General features: G+C 40.9%; 1 protein-coding gene across 1 annotated transcript in view; it reads left to right on the forward strand.

Annotated features, from left to right (window-relative positions):
- Positions 1 to 18,807, forward strand: part of PDE3A (phosphodiesterase 3A) — a 263,210-nt gene that overhangs the window by 198,882 nt on the left and 45,521 nt on the right. Inside the window, exons 3-4 of the mRNA XM_037389254.1 lie at positions 11,129 to 11,389; positions 14,261 to 14,415. Coding sequence (XP_037245151.1) covers positions 11,129 to 11,389; positions 14,261 to 14,415 — 416 coding nt within the window. The remainder of the gene's footprint in view (positions 1 to 11,128; positions 11,390 to 14,260; positions 14,416 to 18,807) is intronic.

Below are 18,807 nucleotides of genomic sequence, written 5' to 3' on the forward strand. Positions count from 1 at the left end.
TAGAATTGAGAAGCAGACAGCATATCATAATTAGGGATATTGTATGAATTTTCTTTTTTTCTATTTCTGAAATGCAAGTCAAGAACTGCTTACAACCTAAAAACTCTAAAAGCTGCAAGTTGAAAGTAGGACTTTTCTTAGATTAAAACTGTGCAACAGACAAATCAGTCACCAGCTTCATGAAAGAAATTAGTGATTACTGAGGTTGCTTTGAAAGTCCTAGAGCCTTTAGCATCCAATTCATGGATTATAGGCCAAAACAGTAGCAGCTGAAAATGGGCGTCTTATACAGGCATTGACCTATTGTTGTGATCAGCTGTATACCTTATAGCTCAGCAGGGAAATATTTTCTCTCATTTGTGACAACAAAGGCAAAATAAGCCTATAGTATAAACTAATGCAGTGTGTCTTTAAGTTGATCCTTGCAGGTCAAGGATGAAGTAGGTTGGAAGCAGTCCTCAGGGCTTGCTGGTCTGTCAGTTTATATCTGTGCTAAGTGGAATAAATCATTTTAATATGATAGAAGACATGTAGAGGATAGTGGTTTATTTTTCTTGTGTATGATTTACTGTTTCTCTCTGTTATGTTCTTCACTGAAGTGTCTGCCTACAAGTAATCTAGGAGATGTGGGGGATTTTCATATACAGTGCATTCTTAGTGTGCCTTTTGCAGATCCTGGCTTTAGATGTTGAAGGTAGCTTGTGCTTTAGAGAAATTACAGCTCTGTAGCACTGATGATGAAGGATTTGGAGGCTGCAAGTCCCTAAGGCTACAGTTGCTTTTCTTGAATGAGTCATAATATAAGAATCCAAAGCCAAGTCTTAAAGTGATTAATTCTTTTCACAGAGGAGTTCATTAGTGACATAAAGTCATGAGAAAGAGGAGGAGGTATCTGTAATACTACATGGTTATTAACTGGTATCAGTGTGAGTGCTTTAAATCGGGAGAACTAAAGTAATGCAAACCACAGCATCCGATGGAGAAGAAAAAAAGTGTTAAAATCTTGCCGATCTGATTGCAGTGAGGTAATTGCCTGACTTTCATGAGTACAGGACCTCTGCCTGTCTTTGGCTTTGGTGAAAGCATGTCCTAAAAAAGGGGGCCACTAAATATCATTAGTGTTCTTGGTCACCTGGAGAGTTTCATGAGATCTTCCTTCTCCTATTGCTACAGCCTATGCAAAATATGTCCCAAGATACACATCTGGCTCTTTCTGTCATTTCCATATCCCTGTCATAATTTCAGTAAGAACAGACTGAACTTTAAAGACACTGTATCTGCAGCTTCACTGTTGATTACTTTCTAATTTTCTTTTATTTGGGTTTTCAACACTTGGTGAAGAGTTCTTAAAAGCTCACTGTTTTCTTTTTTTTTAAGTTTATTCCTCTGATAGGAGCACCTTTTTAGTATTTAAAAACACGTTTGTGTAATAATTCTTTATCCTCCTCTCCCCAATCTTTTGTCTTAATTTAGAGGCTGCAGTTATTTGTGTTATGTTTTTAAGGATATTTAGTAATGCTGTTCTGCTTAATACTGTTAAAGCAATCCTTAGTGAAGGACTGAGGTGCATGTGAATCTTTAGATAGGATAATTTTCGTATATACTTCTGTAACTTGCTGCTAATTGCAATGTCAGTTCTCAAATTGCATACCAAAAGAGTCTTGTGATGTTTTGGAAGGGAGAAAATATGGCAGTATATGACCCCTTTGGCTTTGCTCTAGTGTAACTGAGACTGTCAAGTTGAAAATGTGGGAGGATTAGTTAGTACGCAGGAGGCAGAATGGTGATTATTGCTTTCAATGGATCTTTTTTTTTACTCATGCTGTGTATTTGGCTGCTCTGTTTTAGTTCACCATAGAATTAAAATAGCTTCCCATGCTAAGCAGGCAGTTGGGATATTGGAGCTGTAAACTCAAATGAGTAAGATCAGCAGGTATTAATAATAGATGGCGTATCCTCCACTGTATGTATATCCAGCGTCCCACCTCTGCTGGGTCCCAGCTGGTGTTACTGCATCTCAAGTTGAGACTGAAGACAGTTGTCACTGTTTTCTTCGCATCAACGGAAACTATCAGCTTCAAGCTACCAATTTGTGACCAACTGAAGTACAAATTGAAGAACAATAATGTAAGACAATTGAGGACAGTCTCTGGAGTACAGAATTGTTTCCCTCAGTCTGTGTTATTTAATGCAGATTTGAGCTCCATTTAGAATTTAATTTTTCCCATCTGCTGTGTTTTATAGAAAAGTAATAATTTTTAAAGTTTTGAGTTTAGTTGGTGCGGTGTCTACTTTTTAAATAATAAACCCTGACTGTTTGTGACTGACTCTGTGATCTGCTCTATGTCGTCAAGTATGTCTTCAGGCTGGGATAGTTGTGCTAGTTTAAGGTTTTTCGGCAGCCACATCACATGGGAAGTCCCTTGGAATTGGGTGACTGAGTCCCCAAGGCTCCGCCGAGAACATCAAACATCTGCGTCAGAGTTTCCACAAGGTTTGCAAGCTGCAACTGGCGGCTTTTAGCCAGGAAGTTCACCCTGTGCTCTCGCCTCCTTCCAGGAGCTGCTTTCCCTGGATCATCCTCACAGGATGCCTTATGCAGAAGGTCACTAAAACTCGAGTCTCTTCATTTGAACTGGGATTTCACCAGGAGTCCAAGGCAGAGTGTGTGTACAGCTGGTTCCAGCTTACTCCTCACTGCAGTGATGGGGGTGCTACCCACGGCACACGGTCAGGGGAACAACCCTCTGCCCCTTTCCCCAGTGCTTTCTGGGGTTTTCCAGCAGCAGCTGAGATCCTTGCGCAGGAGGAAACTTTTACTGTGGCAGGAGGAAATGTGGAAAATCAGGTACTACTTTATGTCAGTACTGGTGGAGTTAGCTATTTTGAGGTCCTTTCTGCCAGATATAAATAGTGGGGAATACTGTTGCATTGGGTTACATCCAGTACTTGCATCCACACGGGTGCAGACTTTCCTACCCTGTAGGACTTGAATCATACCAAATCTAATCATCCCACTCCTTGAGATGATTTCTGCATCTATCATTTTGTTGTTGTTGTTTGGTTGCCAACAGCCACAAAGATACTTTCTTTTGGTGCATGTTACAAAACTGAGAAAGCTTGCTAGGTGACCTGGAAGCAGGAACTGATAGTTTCCCTTGAAAGTTACAGATGGCACCAAAACTGCTTAGGACTAAAATGTATTCTTTCTCTCTCTCTCTGCCCCACCCCACCCCCAGTTATCTGGGAAAATTTTGAAGCCATGCTTTCCTGAGGGCATGTCAGTTTGCTTATTGAGTATGATATGCGAAAGAATCTTCTACATATTTATTTTTCTTAAACATTGTTGTCTTTGCTAAAGGCGTGAGACAGACTTCTTTCTGAGCGTCTGTGGGCCCATCCAGGAAGATCCTCACCCAAGTCTGGGTGTTGAAGAGAGAGCAATCATTGTGGTGGTACCAGTGCTAACAATTACCGTGACATTGTCACTCAACAAGAGGGTCAGTTGCGGCGTCAGTCTGAGTTGCAGACGGGCAGTGCAGTTTGGATTAAACGTGATCCTTTGGCCCTTGGGATGTTGAGCACAGTGCACAAGGCCACAGGGGCAGTGTATGCACATGTGCGCACTTCAGGCAGGCAGCATCCTCAGGCAGTTTGGTGGCTGGTTTCTGACAACCCACAGAGATCATACAAGCTAGCTTTGGTTTTGTTTTCACCAGAAGCTAAATAGCTAAATCTGGACATACCAGGACAGGGAAAGCAAAAGGTTTTACTGCAACTTCCATGCCTGCTGCAGATTAAGTGGTATCAGTTTACTAAGAATTTTTAGCACGGGTAGAGCATCCAACAGTGTTCTTGTAAATGTCTGAACAATTCTCAAAAGCTGAAATAATTCACAAATACCTGGCAGTATACATTTCAGTCTGAGCTCTTTGGCTGACAAAGCTATCACAAACTGAAAGGTCCTGTAATGGAAGAAGTTTCATCAGCTGTAGCTACAAGCTTTGTGAATGGTGTCACCTAAGGTAGAGGTGCAGGATGTGGCAATGGCAACTGCAGCCCCAGACAAAGTGTGCTATAAATGGTGATACATTCCACAGGTCTTATAAGAAAGAAAAAATGTACTTCCTACTCAAACTAGTGCCTCTTGCTTAAAGGCTCCAAATTCAGTATTTGCAAAGTTTGTGATTACTCTGAGTAGGTTAAATGTTAGAGCCATTTAAGAATGATGTTTTCATCCTGGTTTTGTGAAGAATGTAGGCTTACATGATCGTGCTGTCCAATGGTTTCAGGCAAATGTGGGAGATGGTAGGAAGCATCACAGGTGATTATCTTCCTAGAAATTTTGTGACAGCCTAAGATGGGATACCAGAGGAAGGTCCAAACTGGTGGCCTTGCTTGGTAGTAAGTGACTGGCAGTTTAACACAGTGCGAGATTACAGAGAGTGCCCTGTACATGCACATGGCCCCAAGCATGGCTGTCTCCTGCTGGCTGTGTGGCTACACGACTGTTGCTGAGGGCAGAGCTCATTGCAGTACAGTGAGTGATGAGGGGACAAAAAAATATAACACTTCAGTGAGCCCCATTTCATAAGATGCTCTGTTTGCAGAACTACTTTCAAAGATTTCCTCTGGCTGTGATGTGATCCTTGGACTCTGGTATTGTGCTGGTGGGTGCTCAGGCTACAGACACTGTATGTGACAGTCATGACATTTCCTGCTCTGCAGGTACAGACTTCAATGTAACTGTTGCCAGGAAGGTCTGCTTGGTTACAGTGGTGCCGTCCCAAACAGCATATAACCAGGATCAAAGCCATAATCGTTATGGCTCACACAAGATCTAGTCTTGCCTCGTTAGGGGCTCATCTTTTGTGCTTCGGTGTCTGGTTTACAGTTATGTGGCTCTGGGTGCTTGAAAGAATCAGCAGCAACATCAGGGATAATTTATGATTAGAAAGGTTTTCTTTGATCAATGTGATGAGACAAGATGGTGCTGTATTCAGTCCTACCAAAGAATATGCCTTACAGAGCTTGTGGCTGTTCCATCTCCAGAGAGCAGTGGAAACGCTGTGCTTCATTAATATGGAGAAAAGATTTTCATAATTGCACTATTTGCTTGCCAGAGAAGACCTGAAATCTTGCATTAGTACAGAGTAAGAGTAAAATAAAAATAAGAAGTCTGAGTAAGACTCCAGTTCTGCAGCTTTAAATACATAAAAGTGAAATGTCAAAGAATTGTACGCTTTTCTCCTTAGTCATTCAGTGAAAGGTGGAGTAAAGTCTGTGGCGCCTTTAAAATGATTCATTATTTCCATAGAAGCCAATTCATGTTTATCCTTCAAATCACTCTGTGGACATTAAAATAATGGAGAATTATATTTGCTTTTAATTTTGTTTCCAGACAGCTTGGCCTGAACATTCATGATGTGACTTGGAAACTGTATCAGATTGTGATTTATTGTTGCTCATAATTGTGTGAAGATTGAAGATATGCTGGATGCTGTTTTCTTCCTTTCTTTCCTCTCGCCTCCTCCATTCTTTTACTTACAGAGTGTTCTTGAGTGTAATGTGGTAGAAAGCCAGTATCTCTGCCTTCAGTGCTTTTCCTTGTACAAGCCACAGCAAATGAAGACTTCATTTTTTCCTTAACATAAGGCTGTGTGAAATGACTTGTAGTTTGTTTGATAACTTTTTCTAAATTTTTTTTTAAATTTTTTTTTATTGTGCTTAAGTTTTGACTGGCTTTGTATTGTCATGTTAACCGTCCTTTCTTGAAGGGTGGAGAGAGAGTGGTATTTTTTAAACTGGATGAGTTTGGTTTTGTGAGAATCCTATGCAAAACACCAATGGGGAGGGGAAAGACTTTTATTTGTAGCAAGGCATCTATTTATGTGTAAGGATGTCAAATCTGCTTCACAGGCGGATCAACTCTTCGTTAACCAGGAACAATCCGTAAACTAAATTTATCTATCAGGTCTTATGGATAAAGGAATTTGTTATTCCTGTTCTCCTGAACTCATTTTTCCTACACAGTTTTATCTGCTTTTCCCCCCTAGTGAGGTAAAAGGTATTCTTAGATTTTATGCATAATATAATTTAATAGAACACAATTGGGATTTTGGGAAATGTAATATGGAAGCCTACAGAAGGTTATGCAGATTTTGAAAGTTGTTTTTCTAGCCATGCTACAGATTCAAAACCAAACTACTCAAATTTTAAAATTTTAAGTGATCATCAGCATTTACCAGAATACTGTTTTCATGTTGCACTTAAGAGTGTTCCTTGAAGACAGGTTTCCTGCCCTGACAGAAACCGTGTGACGGTACGAGACGCTACTTATGATTTGGTCCTGCGGATGCAAGCAGTATGTGCACTTCTTGTTATGTGAAAGTTTTCTTGCAGATTCCCAGTAAGCCCTCACCTGTGTGAACTTAGGTGATTGCACAGTTGGTGCTATGAACTGTACAGGTCTGTCCCCAGTCTCTAGTGCATCCTACTGTGATCTGGCCATCTTATTTTTCATATGAGTTCTTTAGGGGAAAACCCTTTATTTTATTTCTGTACATAAAAAGAAACCCCAAAACATACAGCAAGTGCATTTGGCCCCAGTTAAGAATTCCAGGTGGTACCTCAGCCTAAAACACCCACCTGGATGGCAATTTAAAACGAAAGGGGGGTGGGGGTGGGGGTGGGGGTGGGGAGAGAAAATGAAAGAAAGAAAGAGCAAAAACAGCTGGGTTTCAGCATTGTAAGGAATTTATTTTGCTCCTTACCTTGGTTATCAATGAGCATGTTTAGTTGATCTGGTTTTGCTTTTGTTTCCATCCTGTTTGCTTTCCCATTTTCATACCCTAAAGCATTTCAGTTTTAGCACTGCATAACATCATTTAAATCAGAGCTAGAATGAAGTCACAAAGTGAACAGTAAGCCAGTCTTCTCCAAAATTCATGGGAGGAAACTGCATTCACAATTATTAGCATAAATTGGTAAATGAATACTGACCAGTGTGAAATTAAGTTCACTTTAGCTTAGCTTTTCAGGTATTTTGTGGGTTTTTTGGTTTATCAAGTTAGTTGTTTGTTAGTGTTGATTGCAAACATGATTTTCATGCCTCTATTCCCAAGTATCTGTCTGCCGTTTGAGTTTCAACGAGTAAAGTGGTTTGGAAAGAATCCAGATCAGTTCATGCAAAGGCTATGCACATTAGTAGAAAACTACACAAAGTCTGAGCATGGATTTTGTATGCACTTTTACTCTAAAAAAGTCTGTGAGGGTATATGTGTGCACATGTGTGTAGATGCGTATGTGCAATTACCGCAATCTAAAATTTTCAGCAATTTATTGTCCTGCATAAATCTTTACATTGTTTCACATTATCACATATATTTTATTAAAATTCCAGGTTTCCTTGTCCTTTAGGGAAACACATTTTAGTTTAATTTCCCAGTAATGGTTTGCAAATCACACACAGTTCTCTACTGTTTTGCAGTAAAGAATCTAAAAAATAAAATATTTAAAATGTTTTCATACATTCAATTTGTAGCTGTTTTTAGAAAAAATACATTCAATACCTGTAGTTTTAGCTAGTCAGACTAGTCTGGATAAGTACCCTAAATTCATCTGGACATAGGTGAAATATTCAAACTGCTCAAAAAAGAAACTCTTTTCCTGTATCCAAGTTCTGTGCAATTAAATTGCAACATATAAACTGTACTGATTTATGATGTGGTGTCAATGTTCTGAAACTGATGGATTAGAGCAATGTTTACCTTCTTCTGCTTCTTTCCTGGAGAGGAATTTAAGCTTGGTCTGTTTTCCCTTCTCTCTTATTCTAAGGATTCTAAGCATTATGGGTAGTTCAAAGAATACTGTAACTATGAAACATATATATATATATATATGTGCGTGTGTGTGTCATTTAATGCAGCTCACTACAATATAGTAATGTCTTTGAAATACTGTGTAAAGTGTTTTCACTTTGAAGTATTGTGCAATGCGTTAGGTCGTGTTGCACAAATTGGTAACTCTTGATGTTTTATGGTGACCCTGGCTGGGCCGTGCTGGCAGGATATATGTTTTGTTTCAGCCCTGGTGTGGGATGTTCAACATGCACCTCCTTACAGGCATGGAGCTGACCTCTCTGGGTGTGCTTTGTGTGGGCTGGGTGGATGATTGCATGGGTTTTGTGTGAGGTGTCATTTGAAAGTGTCAGATCTGCAAGTAGTGCCCTTTTGGTCAAAAATGCAAAAGGTCCTGCCACCTTGCTGTATAAAGAGCTCATTGTGCAGAGGAGGAGGTGGTATCGTATGTGCTATTGCCAAGCTCTGAAGCCTTTCCCAGGTGCAAGGGACATTTCCAAACAGAGAAACACTTCTTTTCTACTGATTTGTTCTGGTGGGGCATGGGCTGCAGCATGTTACTGTGTGTTACGGGTTTAAGGACCTAACTTGATCTGAGTGTTCTTCACAGTGAGGTGCAGGCACAGCTCAGGAGGGAGGACACACACGGTGTGTGGTGTCCCTCTTCCTTGGCCGTATGTCCTCAGCACCAGCTCCTGGTATAGCTCAGCACAGCCTGGCATTTGAGTTGGACAAATCTGCTGGGTCCCAGAGTCAAGGCAGGGGTCACCAAGACATGACAAGGCCTCCCCACATGTCAGAGACCATGTGGTACAAATTCACCGTTGAGAGGAGAAGGGCTCTCCTTCTCCCCACTTGGTACTAATCACGGAGAACAATGCTGGCTGCTTTGCAAAATACTGTTACTGCTGTACAAAATCTGGGCCCCTGCTTATGGCCCGCTGAGTCAGACTTGTTTACTTCAATGAAGTATTAATCTCTGTCTCTGACGGGCAGTCAACAACTCCAGGCTCCAGGCTTAATAGAATTTCAAACTGTAGATTGTGCAGTTTTACTGAAAATAGGAGGCTTCTATCACACTTTGGATGATGTATTCTCCCTCACTCCCCTTTGGTCTGTTTTTCAGGGCTGAGGTTAAGATAGATAATTAATTCCTCCCATCCCAAGCCTTGTCTTTTAATTTAAGAATTTTCTTTAGCATATGCCAGAATCTTCTACACGCACTCCTGAGAGGTTAAGCAATGAAAGAGCCATTAAATTAACTTCAGCTATTATTTTTTTTTCAGTAGGATGAAATAGCACTTCAGTATATCAAGCAGTTTCTGGTTTATTTTATTTCATGTCATGACAAAGAAAAGAAGTGTGGGAAGAAGAGGATGTTTTTCTGGTGAGAGGATGGTGAGTGAGTAGGCCTGTCTTCTGGTCCTGCAGCTTACCTCTGTGTCAGCAAGAACATGAGGAGTGGATCAGTGGAATGAAACAGCTGTTGCCAAGGGCCTGATGTCCACACTATGAATTCCGGAAAATAGTGGGGAGAGGTTTAGGTATACTTAGCTAATACATCACTTTCCTCAGAAATACTTTGCTATTTCCTGTGAAACCTTTTGTGAGAATGAAGCAGTGTAAAGCTCTGCTATGCTGTTCTTTGATGTGTTGTGAGGTCCTTAAATGCTATCACTGGGGAGTCACTTCGACCACCCTTTTGCTAAGCAGCCTGCCTAGTTCTCCGTGCTATGTACTTGCTGCTCCAAGAAACCTTTTGCTCTTTTCACAGGCATAACTTCCCATTTGAAAAACACTGTATGTTAGTTTTTTCTAAGAAATACATGATAACAAATTAGTACAAGGTCTCCTGGGATGTTCTCTGGCAAACTGCACATACACCTGCTGAAAAGTCCCAAACAGTAGCAGCAGGATTGAGCTCATGTGTCAGAAACACAGCAAGGAAAAATGATAGGTCTTGGAGTGTCTTGAATTAATGATTCCATGCAGAATTTATGATGATTTATAGTGCACCAGCTAATGAGGCTGGAACCTCACTGCTGCCTTGAAAGTTCATATGCCTCTTGCATTTCTAGCTGGTGTACTTCTGTGTGCATCCAGTGTCACTGTTCTTCTCATAGATTTTAAAGACCTTCAGTCTTTTGCAATTGTATCATATATCTGTCAATTCATAGACTTGACAACTTTCCTGCTTCTGGCAGTAGAATTTCTTTTGGTGCCAACATATTGCCTTACTGGGTTTTGGGACAGATGGTAGCTGGAGCTGCTGAATGTCAGGAAGTTCTGGAGAAACTCAAAGATGCGTTTATGGGTCAACCCTTTTGTGCATGCGCTGGAAGCCCGGTGCTACAGCTGTGTTAGATTACCTGTGCGTGTGATGGATGGACTACACATATGAAGACAGTTGCCTGGGCCACAGTTGTTTTGCAGTGCGTCATTTACAGATGAATTATATACATGTGCTGGGGCAGGGTGTGTAAGATTTGTCAGTGATATGAGCTGCTCCTTAGTATTATTCCTGCTTTTGTATCACTTTAGATGATAATTCTTCCTAAATGATATATGTAAAGTAGGCATATATCTCAAACCCAAGACAAAGTAAGGACTGTCTGAATTGGTCATACAAGTCTGTACTGTAACTGTTCTCATCACTTCTGTCTAAATATAATAAGGACTGGAAAATACATTCTTTACTCCATTTCAATTTTGGTATAGCTACCCAATACACAGTTGCTTGGAGAAGGCTGTTGTTGCCACTGTACTGGAATGCTATATTTTAATACTGTGGAGGTATTTTTAAGATCTCAGTATATGCGTGGGATGCATTTCATTCATCTAAGCATAAGCATTGAACATCAGTTGTTCTAGATGCCTCTGTAGTTAGTAGAAAGGTATCTGTCAGGAGACACTCCTCCCATCCTAAGTTATATCTCCAAAATCATTTGTGCAAATAACCCCTAGCTAATGACTATGTCTCTGTAGGGAGCCTGAGCAATTCATTCAAGTGGGTTAAGTCCGATGCAGATGGTGAAAGCTGTGAAACCAGATATGATGAAATTCCAGACTCTTTGTGGACTGTGAGCATTATGCCTGATGATCAATATATTCAGCATGGTTCTCCTTATTTAAATAATTATTTCATGTTATTTTTCCACTGTGGGTAACTGCTTTAACAAAAGTTATGGAGAGTTCACCACAGCTTTAGATACTGCTCAGCAGGTTGATCACTTCTATTGTCTTACATCTATTATTTTTGTCATCTTTAGTCTTCTGGTACCAGTATCACAGTGGATATTGCTGTCATGGGAGAAGCACATGGGCTCATTACAGACCTTCTAGCAGATCCATCGCTGCCCCCCAACGTGTGTACTTCACTGAGAACAGTGAGCAACCTGCTTAATACGCAGTTAACTTTCCAGGCCATCCACAAGCCAAGGGTGAACCCTTTGGTGTCCTTCAGTGAGAACTACACCTGCTCCGACTCAGAGGAATGTCCGGAGAAAGGAGAGAAACTAGCTATTCCCAAGGTGAGTACTGGTCCCTGACTGTCATCTTGTAACTTGACTCTCCCTAAAGGGAAAACACAGGAGTAGTGGGAGGTGTCACTTTTTGCTTGTTTGCTTCAGGTTAACATCTTATGCACTAGCCATGCTCTACTATAAAAGGACAGCTAAGTAGGCTGTTGGTTTGATAGTAAGACAATTCCTGTGTATCATTCAATTCACGGCCAGGTTAACTTTGCTTTAGGAATCTTTAGAAAATTATATTTAACACAGGTTAGCTCACATAGATGGTGTACATATTTCCTTGCAGGTGTTGGCTGGAGCTTAAGAGAAAAGAAATGATAGGGAGCAGAGCAAACAAAAGCCTTTCAGCATCCAGACTTACAAGTCTGCCCCATTACTTCTCACCCAGATATTCCCCTTCCCACTCAAAAAATTGAGCCTCTGCATGTAGGGTGACTACTCAATGAGCAGTGGGGAATTAATATGAGGGACCTTTCTGCCCACTTTGAAGACTGGAGTTGGAAATTCTCTATGAATTTCAGTCTCTTCCTTCCTTCCTTTAGCTATAGGTGTGAAACCTAGAGAAGTTAATTAAAAAGTCTCTGTTGATGACCTCCAGGTGCTTTGGATCAAGTTTGAAATGTTGTATACCAAACAAAAAAGATCATACACTTAGTGTGACAAATATTATGACCTTATGAGAATTAGTCTTGAGAAGAAAAAGAAGACTAAAAAAAAAAAAAAGCAACCATATATTACTGCCTTGACAGATGGCTTTCTGAATGCTCAGGAATCCCACAATAAAAAAAAAAAAAAAAAACCAAACTGTTAACCACCCACATTTAGTAAGTGAACAACTAGAAAGAACACCAGCTTTGAAGTCATTTGAATTGTAGGTTTGTTGCTAATTAGCTGTCCTGCAAGGTTTACGTTTCACTTTTGAAACTAAACCAAAATACTTCTGTACTGCAGTTTTCTTTTTTAAAATCAAATATAGGGAGAATATGTCGCACAGGTGAATGCTTTTAACAGTTCAAATGGCACAGCCACCATTCCTTCCAGCATTTCCTGACATCTGAATTGCAACACCTGTGATTCTTTTTTTAATATATTTTAGTGGGTTGATAATTATTACCCTATTTGCCTGTGTAGCAGCTGTATATATGAAATGGCTGTTTAGATTTTTTTAAGCACATTTTCCAGTTTATTTTAGTGTACATGTCTGTAATGGCTGAACTCTGGGCTCTGAGGGGAAGAGTTAAATTGAAGAACACTGCCATCACATGAGCAAACACAGTGAACAGTTACCAGTTTGCTGCTGCATAATACCTAGTGAGGAGAAGAGAAACGAAGGATGAATTAATGAGTTAATGCTACAGAGAACTAATTTGACTGAATTCACTGACCTACATGTATTAAGGTTCATAAATCTAATAGTTTGTAGTCCTTTATTTAAATGTCTAAGTATAGGTTTAGGGTCTTTACCTTAAGCATATGACACTGAGCATTTTGGGTAAGGAGATAGTATGTTAACATATTTATCTGTAAGTCTGAGCTTCAGAACCAGAAGCATCTTCCATCTCATATCTCTTAACCCTCTGGCAAAGTCAGAGTTCTCCATCAGAGAGACAAATTTATTTCAGTTCTTAGCTATAAACACTTCATGAGAACTACAAGAGAAACATCTTACAAAATTATAGCACCTGCAACAGGAAATCTGGACCCACCAAGACTCTATCATCTTCCTTTATTATCTCTGCCTTCAAAAATTCAGAAAACACATGTGAGTCCTGTTACTGGAGAAAAGAAAGAGTCAGGTGAAAGAAAAATGCTGGGTAGTCAAGAAGAATCTGCTGTGAACAGTGATGCTTTCTCTAAGCTTTTCAGGAGACATCATATCCCAGAGCACAAAGGTTTTATTTCAGTGTCTGATCTTTGGATTGGGTAGATATAGCAGGGAAAAAAGTTGGAGCTCCCCTCCCTTACTTTTTTTTACTGCCTTCCTTGCCTTGAATCTCTGATTTTAAGCATTCATGACAGTTTAAATCACAGGGTAGCTGAGGCTGAAAGTACATCTGGAGATCTTCTAGTCCAGTCCAGAGATCATCTAGTCCAATCCCTCAGCTTAAGCAAGTTGACCCTGGAGCAGGTTTCTTTAGGCTCAGCCTAGAGCTGGTTGCTCAGGAGGATGTCCAGTTGGGTTTTGAGATCTCCATGGCTGTAGACTCCACAGCCTCTCTGGGCAGCTTCTCTCAGTGTTCAGTCATCCTCACAGTAAAAAATACTTTCTTACCTTTAAATGGAATTTCTTATATATCAGTTTGTGACCCATTGTGTCTTGTCCTGTCACTGGACATCACTGGAAAAAGCCTGGCTTCATCTTCTTTACACCCTCCCTTCAGGTATTTATATATATATGTACATTGGTAAGATCTCCCCTGAGCCATCTCTTCTCCAAACTGAGCAATATCAGCTATCTCAGCCTTTCCTTCTATGGCAGATGCTCTAATCCCTCTGTCACCTTTCTGGCCCTGACGACTTGTTTAAGTGCCTTTGGCCACATCATGTAAGACCAAAATTTTTAAAGAGCACAATGAACACTGGCTGACTCCAGTGAGAGCTGCAGGTGTTGAACATTTGTGACTATGTGGTTGTGGATATATACCTTTTTTTAACTTAAAATAGGGAGACTGGTCTAGACCCCCCAAGCATTTAAAGCATCAGCTGTGTTGATTTGAATAAAAGGTAGGCACCATAATACCTGGGAGAATGCAGATTTAAGATACCCCACTAGGTGTTGCCAGGCAGAATTAATCAAATGGAAAAGTTCTTCTGCATGTTTAAAGTTTTTTTTTAAGCCTGTATAACTCTAAGCAACTGATTTCTCTCTAGCGCTTACGGAGAAGTTTGCCTCCAGGACTGCTGAGGCGAGTGTCCTCAACTTGGACCACAACAACATCAGCCACAGGACTACCAACACTGGAGCCAGCTCCAGTAAGAAGGGATCGTAGTGCCAGCATCAAACCTCATGAATCATCTTCATCCAGGTTACAAATTACCTTCTCTCTCTTTTATGTCTCTTTGGACAAATTTCTTTGGTTCTGTGTGATGATGTCCCTCATTTAAAAATGCTGACTCCAAAGTGTGTTAGAACTGCTTCCTTATGTTTCTCTACATCAGGTTGCCAAAGTAGTGGTATTCCAAATTTTTTAGTCAGATTATGCCAAAACTATTCCTATTATTGGGAAGCATTTTTTAAAAAAAATAATAATTATTGATGCTAGCAAAGTGCAGAATTGTACAATAAAATTGGAAACAAAGCAATTTCCTCCATGGATATTGTCCAGCCAAGAAAAAGTTCTAACAAGTAACCCAGCTGCTGAACGTCACTTTTAAGAACACATCTAATGATGTGGTCCTGTCATTAGATTGGTTCATAAAGCCTTTCTCCATCCTCTAGATACTAGCCTCCAGAACACAAACGCTGATTTTAAGTGGACCTTCCTAAAATACACATACAGACCATAGAGCACTGTACTTGCCCTGCATCCCCTGTACAAACTTAATTCCAGAATATAAGAAGGGCTTAGGGTTCCCTGAATGAACTCATGCAAATGCAATAGTAGCAGTAGATGGTAAATAAAAACAATTGAGTTAGGCAAGTCAAAACACAATTTAGTGAAGAGAAGAAAGTAGATTTGTTACCATTGGGGAAAAAAACCCCATGTATAATCTAGAAGTAAAATTACAAAGGAAGTGTACTGGGTTGACCCTGACTGGACATCTGGTGCCCACCACAGCTGCTCTACGATTGCCTCAGCTGGACAGGGGAGAAAACATATAATGAAAGGCTCATGGGTGAAGGTTAAGGACAGGGAAAGTTCATTCACCAGTGACTGTCATGTACAAAACAGATTCAACTTGGGGAAAATCAATTTAATTTATTACCAATCAAATCAGGGTAGGATAATAAATAATAAAACCAAATCATAAAAAAAACACCTTCCCCCCACCCCTCCACTCTTCCCGTGCTTAACTTCACTCCTGATTTTCTCTGCCTCCTCCCCCACAGCGGTGCAAGGGGATGGGGAATGGGGGTTGCCATCAGTTCATCACTCTTTCTGCCACTCCTTCCTCCTCAGGAGAAGGACTCCTCACATTCTTCCCCTGCTCCAGCGTGGGGTCCTTCCCACAGGAAACAGTCCTCCGTGAACCTCTCCAACACGAGTCCTTCCCATGGGCTACAGTTCTTCATGAACTGCTGCAGCATGGATCCCTTCCACAGGATGCAGTCCTTCAGGAACAGACTATTCCAGTGTGGGTCCCCTCTATACCCATTAACCTCTGTAGGCTGCGGGGGAACAGCCTGTCCCACCATGGTCTTCACCACAGGCCACAGGGAAACCTCTATTTTGGTGCCTGGAGCACCTCCTGCCCTCCTCCTTCACTGACCTTAGTGTCTGCAGAGTCGTTGCTCTCACATACTCTTACTCCTCTCTTTGGATGCAATTGCTGTGAACTTTGTCCTCTTCCTAAATACATTACCCCAGAGGCACTACCACCATCACTGATGGGCTCAGCCTTGGCCAGGAGCTGGCTGCCACTGGTTCTATCAGACATGGGGGAAGCTTCTAGCAGCTTCTCACAGAAGCCACACTTGTAGCCCCCCTGCTACCAAAACATTACCATGCAAACCTAATACAGGAAGATTTGCTAGTAGAACTGGAAAAGCAAAGCTGAAAATAAAATGGGCAGTGTAAAGTTTTCTTGCAGGATGGTTGCTGTGCTTTCCCTAACTTTAAGCACTGCAGTAGAACATTTCTTTCCCATTGACTACAGAGTTTAGCTTCTGGGATTCAGAATCCTAACTATCTCATCTAGTTAAAAGGCTTTTCCTAATTCGCCACAAGAAATACACGCAGCTGTTTTACTGAGGAGCAGAACTGAGTGCCGGCTTCTACTTATGAAGTATTTATTTACTGACTCATTTAAGATGCCCCATATTTTCAAGGGTTCTGTAAGCAGGTGGTGGTACTGGAAGAGTCACAACTACAAAGCAATAATTAATAAAGCCTTGAAAGGAATTTCAGCAAGATCACTTGAGGAATTGTACGTTATTTGTTTTGCCTGGAAAAAGGGTTCTGGATTCTATCATGAAATGTACACTTTAAGGTTATATTCATATAGTGCATCATAGAAACAGAGCATTACATCTGCAAAGCAGTTTACATAGGCTGAGATACCTACCTACTCCATTTTGTTCCCAAACCAAAATTTAGTTCCTAAAGCATGTCCCTGAAAGTTTTTTAGAGTTATTCAGAAGCACACTAGTTCTCAATATTCTGTAGAGATGGGGTTTTATCTTATGCCTGTTGTACCTCATGACTGACTATACCACTTAGGTATTCCCTGCTCACTCTTACCCATTCTCTTGTTCTCAGGGCCCAATCCCTGAGCCAGTATCATTAAAATACATAGTCCTCCCATGAAATGGAGAGAGAGAAGTTGTGTTTGCTCAGCTGCTTACAGCCAGCAGCTGACTGGTTTCAGGCATTTGCCATGGACCCCCTAATAAAGTTGCTTCTCTGCCTGAGGGTGTTCAGACCTAGGTACCTCACATCTTGGGACTTCCATGCTACCAGATAGCCTGAGTTGAGCTGCATTTAACTCTCCACAGGGGCTGTGGCAGATAATTCAGTAGCAGCCAGTAAAGGAGTCACGTGGATGTTAGTCTTGTTGGAGGGGTGCTCATCTGCAAGAAGAGAGGTTTGGGTCCCATGCACTGTTAACTACAATATGTTGCATAGCTATTTCAACAGGATTTCCTCCTTTCTGGCTCCATGAATATTTTTCTCTTCTAGTCAGAAAGCAGAAGAGCCTTCCAGAGAAGGGCAGAGGGCAGTCATGCAGCCTGGTCGTTACGGTGCCACCTTGTGAGAATAAAGTTCAGGTCCCCTCTCCACCTCAGCAAGGACTATCATCTTGGAGCTGGTAGATGAGGAGAGATTGTGGAGACTTACTTTGGGGCAAGTAAGACCAGAGCAGAAGCACCAAATTCAAGAAGTGACTTCAGAGTCATAATATCAGAAGACTCACATGTTTTTCTGCAATTCAGAATTTGGTACAGTAGTAAAGAATAGGACCTAAGAAGGTCACCAGTGTTTGGTGTTGGATAGCCTGAGTGAATGCAGCCCTGGAGAGCTGCCCTGGTCAGTCTTTCTTCCAGATACATAAACCTTTACCATAGAGGAAGCTCTCATGTAGGGTGCCGAGGTGCTCAAGGCAGCCTGCAGAGTACTCTGATGCAAGAAAAATATATGATTAGCCAAAGTTCCCTTTGTGAGGAGTCCCATGTATATCAGTAAAAGTAAATATAAAGAAGCTATAACCAAATGGATGTGTTCTTCAGTCACTGGCCTGTGGTTCCCAGGGTGCATTTGATTTATACTGTTGATCCCAGACTCTCACATAGTACATAAGCATGCTAAGATGGGAATCAGAGAGAGAAGGAGAAAAATTAAATATTATTGTTGGTCCTTTTCTAAAGTTGCTATATAACTCTACATGATGAGCCAACTAAGCAGGCTATCAATTCTTCCTACATTTAATGTCACCAATTGTATAATTATAGTTCTGTCAAGCTTCCCAGCCTACTGTTTGCAGTTCTTCTCTTACAGTAGGAGAAACAGTGTTTATTCCAGAAGAGGGAAAAATGAATCCTATAAATCCAACTTAATTTAAAAATTTTGGCAGAACAATATAGATTTGCTTTCAAGGAAAATTTTGAACTGAAGGGGGAAAAAAGAAATCTTGATTTCTAGTCTTCTAGTCTAGAAGTCAAAGAAGGGGGTGGGGGGGGAGCAGGCAGGATTGGTTTGTTTTGCTTTGGCTTTTCTTTACAGTAGGCCAGTGTGTTATATTCTTCCTGTCAATTAAAGAAACAAAACCACAAAACAATTAAAAAAACCCAGCTGGATTCTTTCTTTGTCTCATTTAATCACAGATTATAGGAATTTGGACCAGTGAAGACAGCAAATATTTTTTGTAGGTAGTGCATGCTCTTCCAAAACAATAAGGTGATTGTAGAGTTAAGACAATGTTACATGCTTTCTTCTTTCAGAACACTTTTCTTTTTTTTTAAGTTCAGCTGGGACTAGGCCACTTTAAAATGCTGTCTTCTGCCTCGCGTGCTGTTTCATCACTTAGATGTGAGGCTGTGAGGGGAATAGGGAGCCTGAGAGGCCTAGCAGATCTATCCAGAGAAGTCATAGGCCTCATGAAAAAAGCCATTGCTATGTTCCTGCATTTTATGAGTGTCATTCAGGAAAACAATGATAAATACAGTTATATTGCTTTACAGAAGTATGTGGCCTCTTCTGGCATGCAGTGGTAGCCAGAAGGCTGAAAGCATGCACCCATCCTGTTGTAGGGGACTAGCA

Source organism: Falco rusticolus, chromosome 5, assembly GCF_015220075.1.
Source record: "Falco rusticolus isolate bFalRus1 chromosome 5, bFalRus1.pri, whole genome shotgun sequence".
NCBI classification, from domain to species: Eukaryota; Metazoa; Chordata; class Aves; order Falconiformes; family Falconidae; genus Falco; species Falco rusticolus.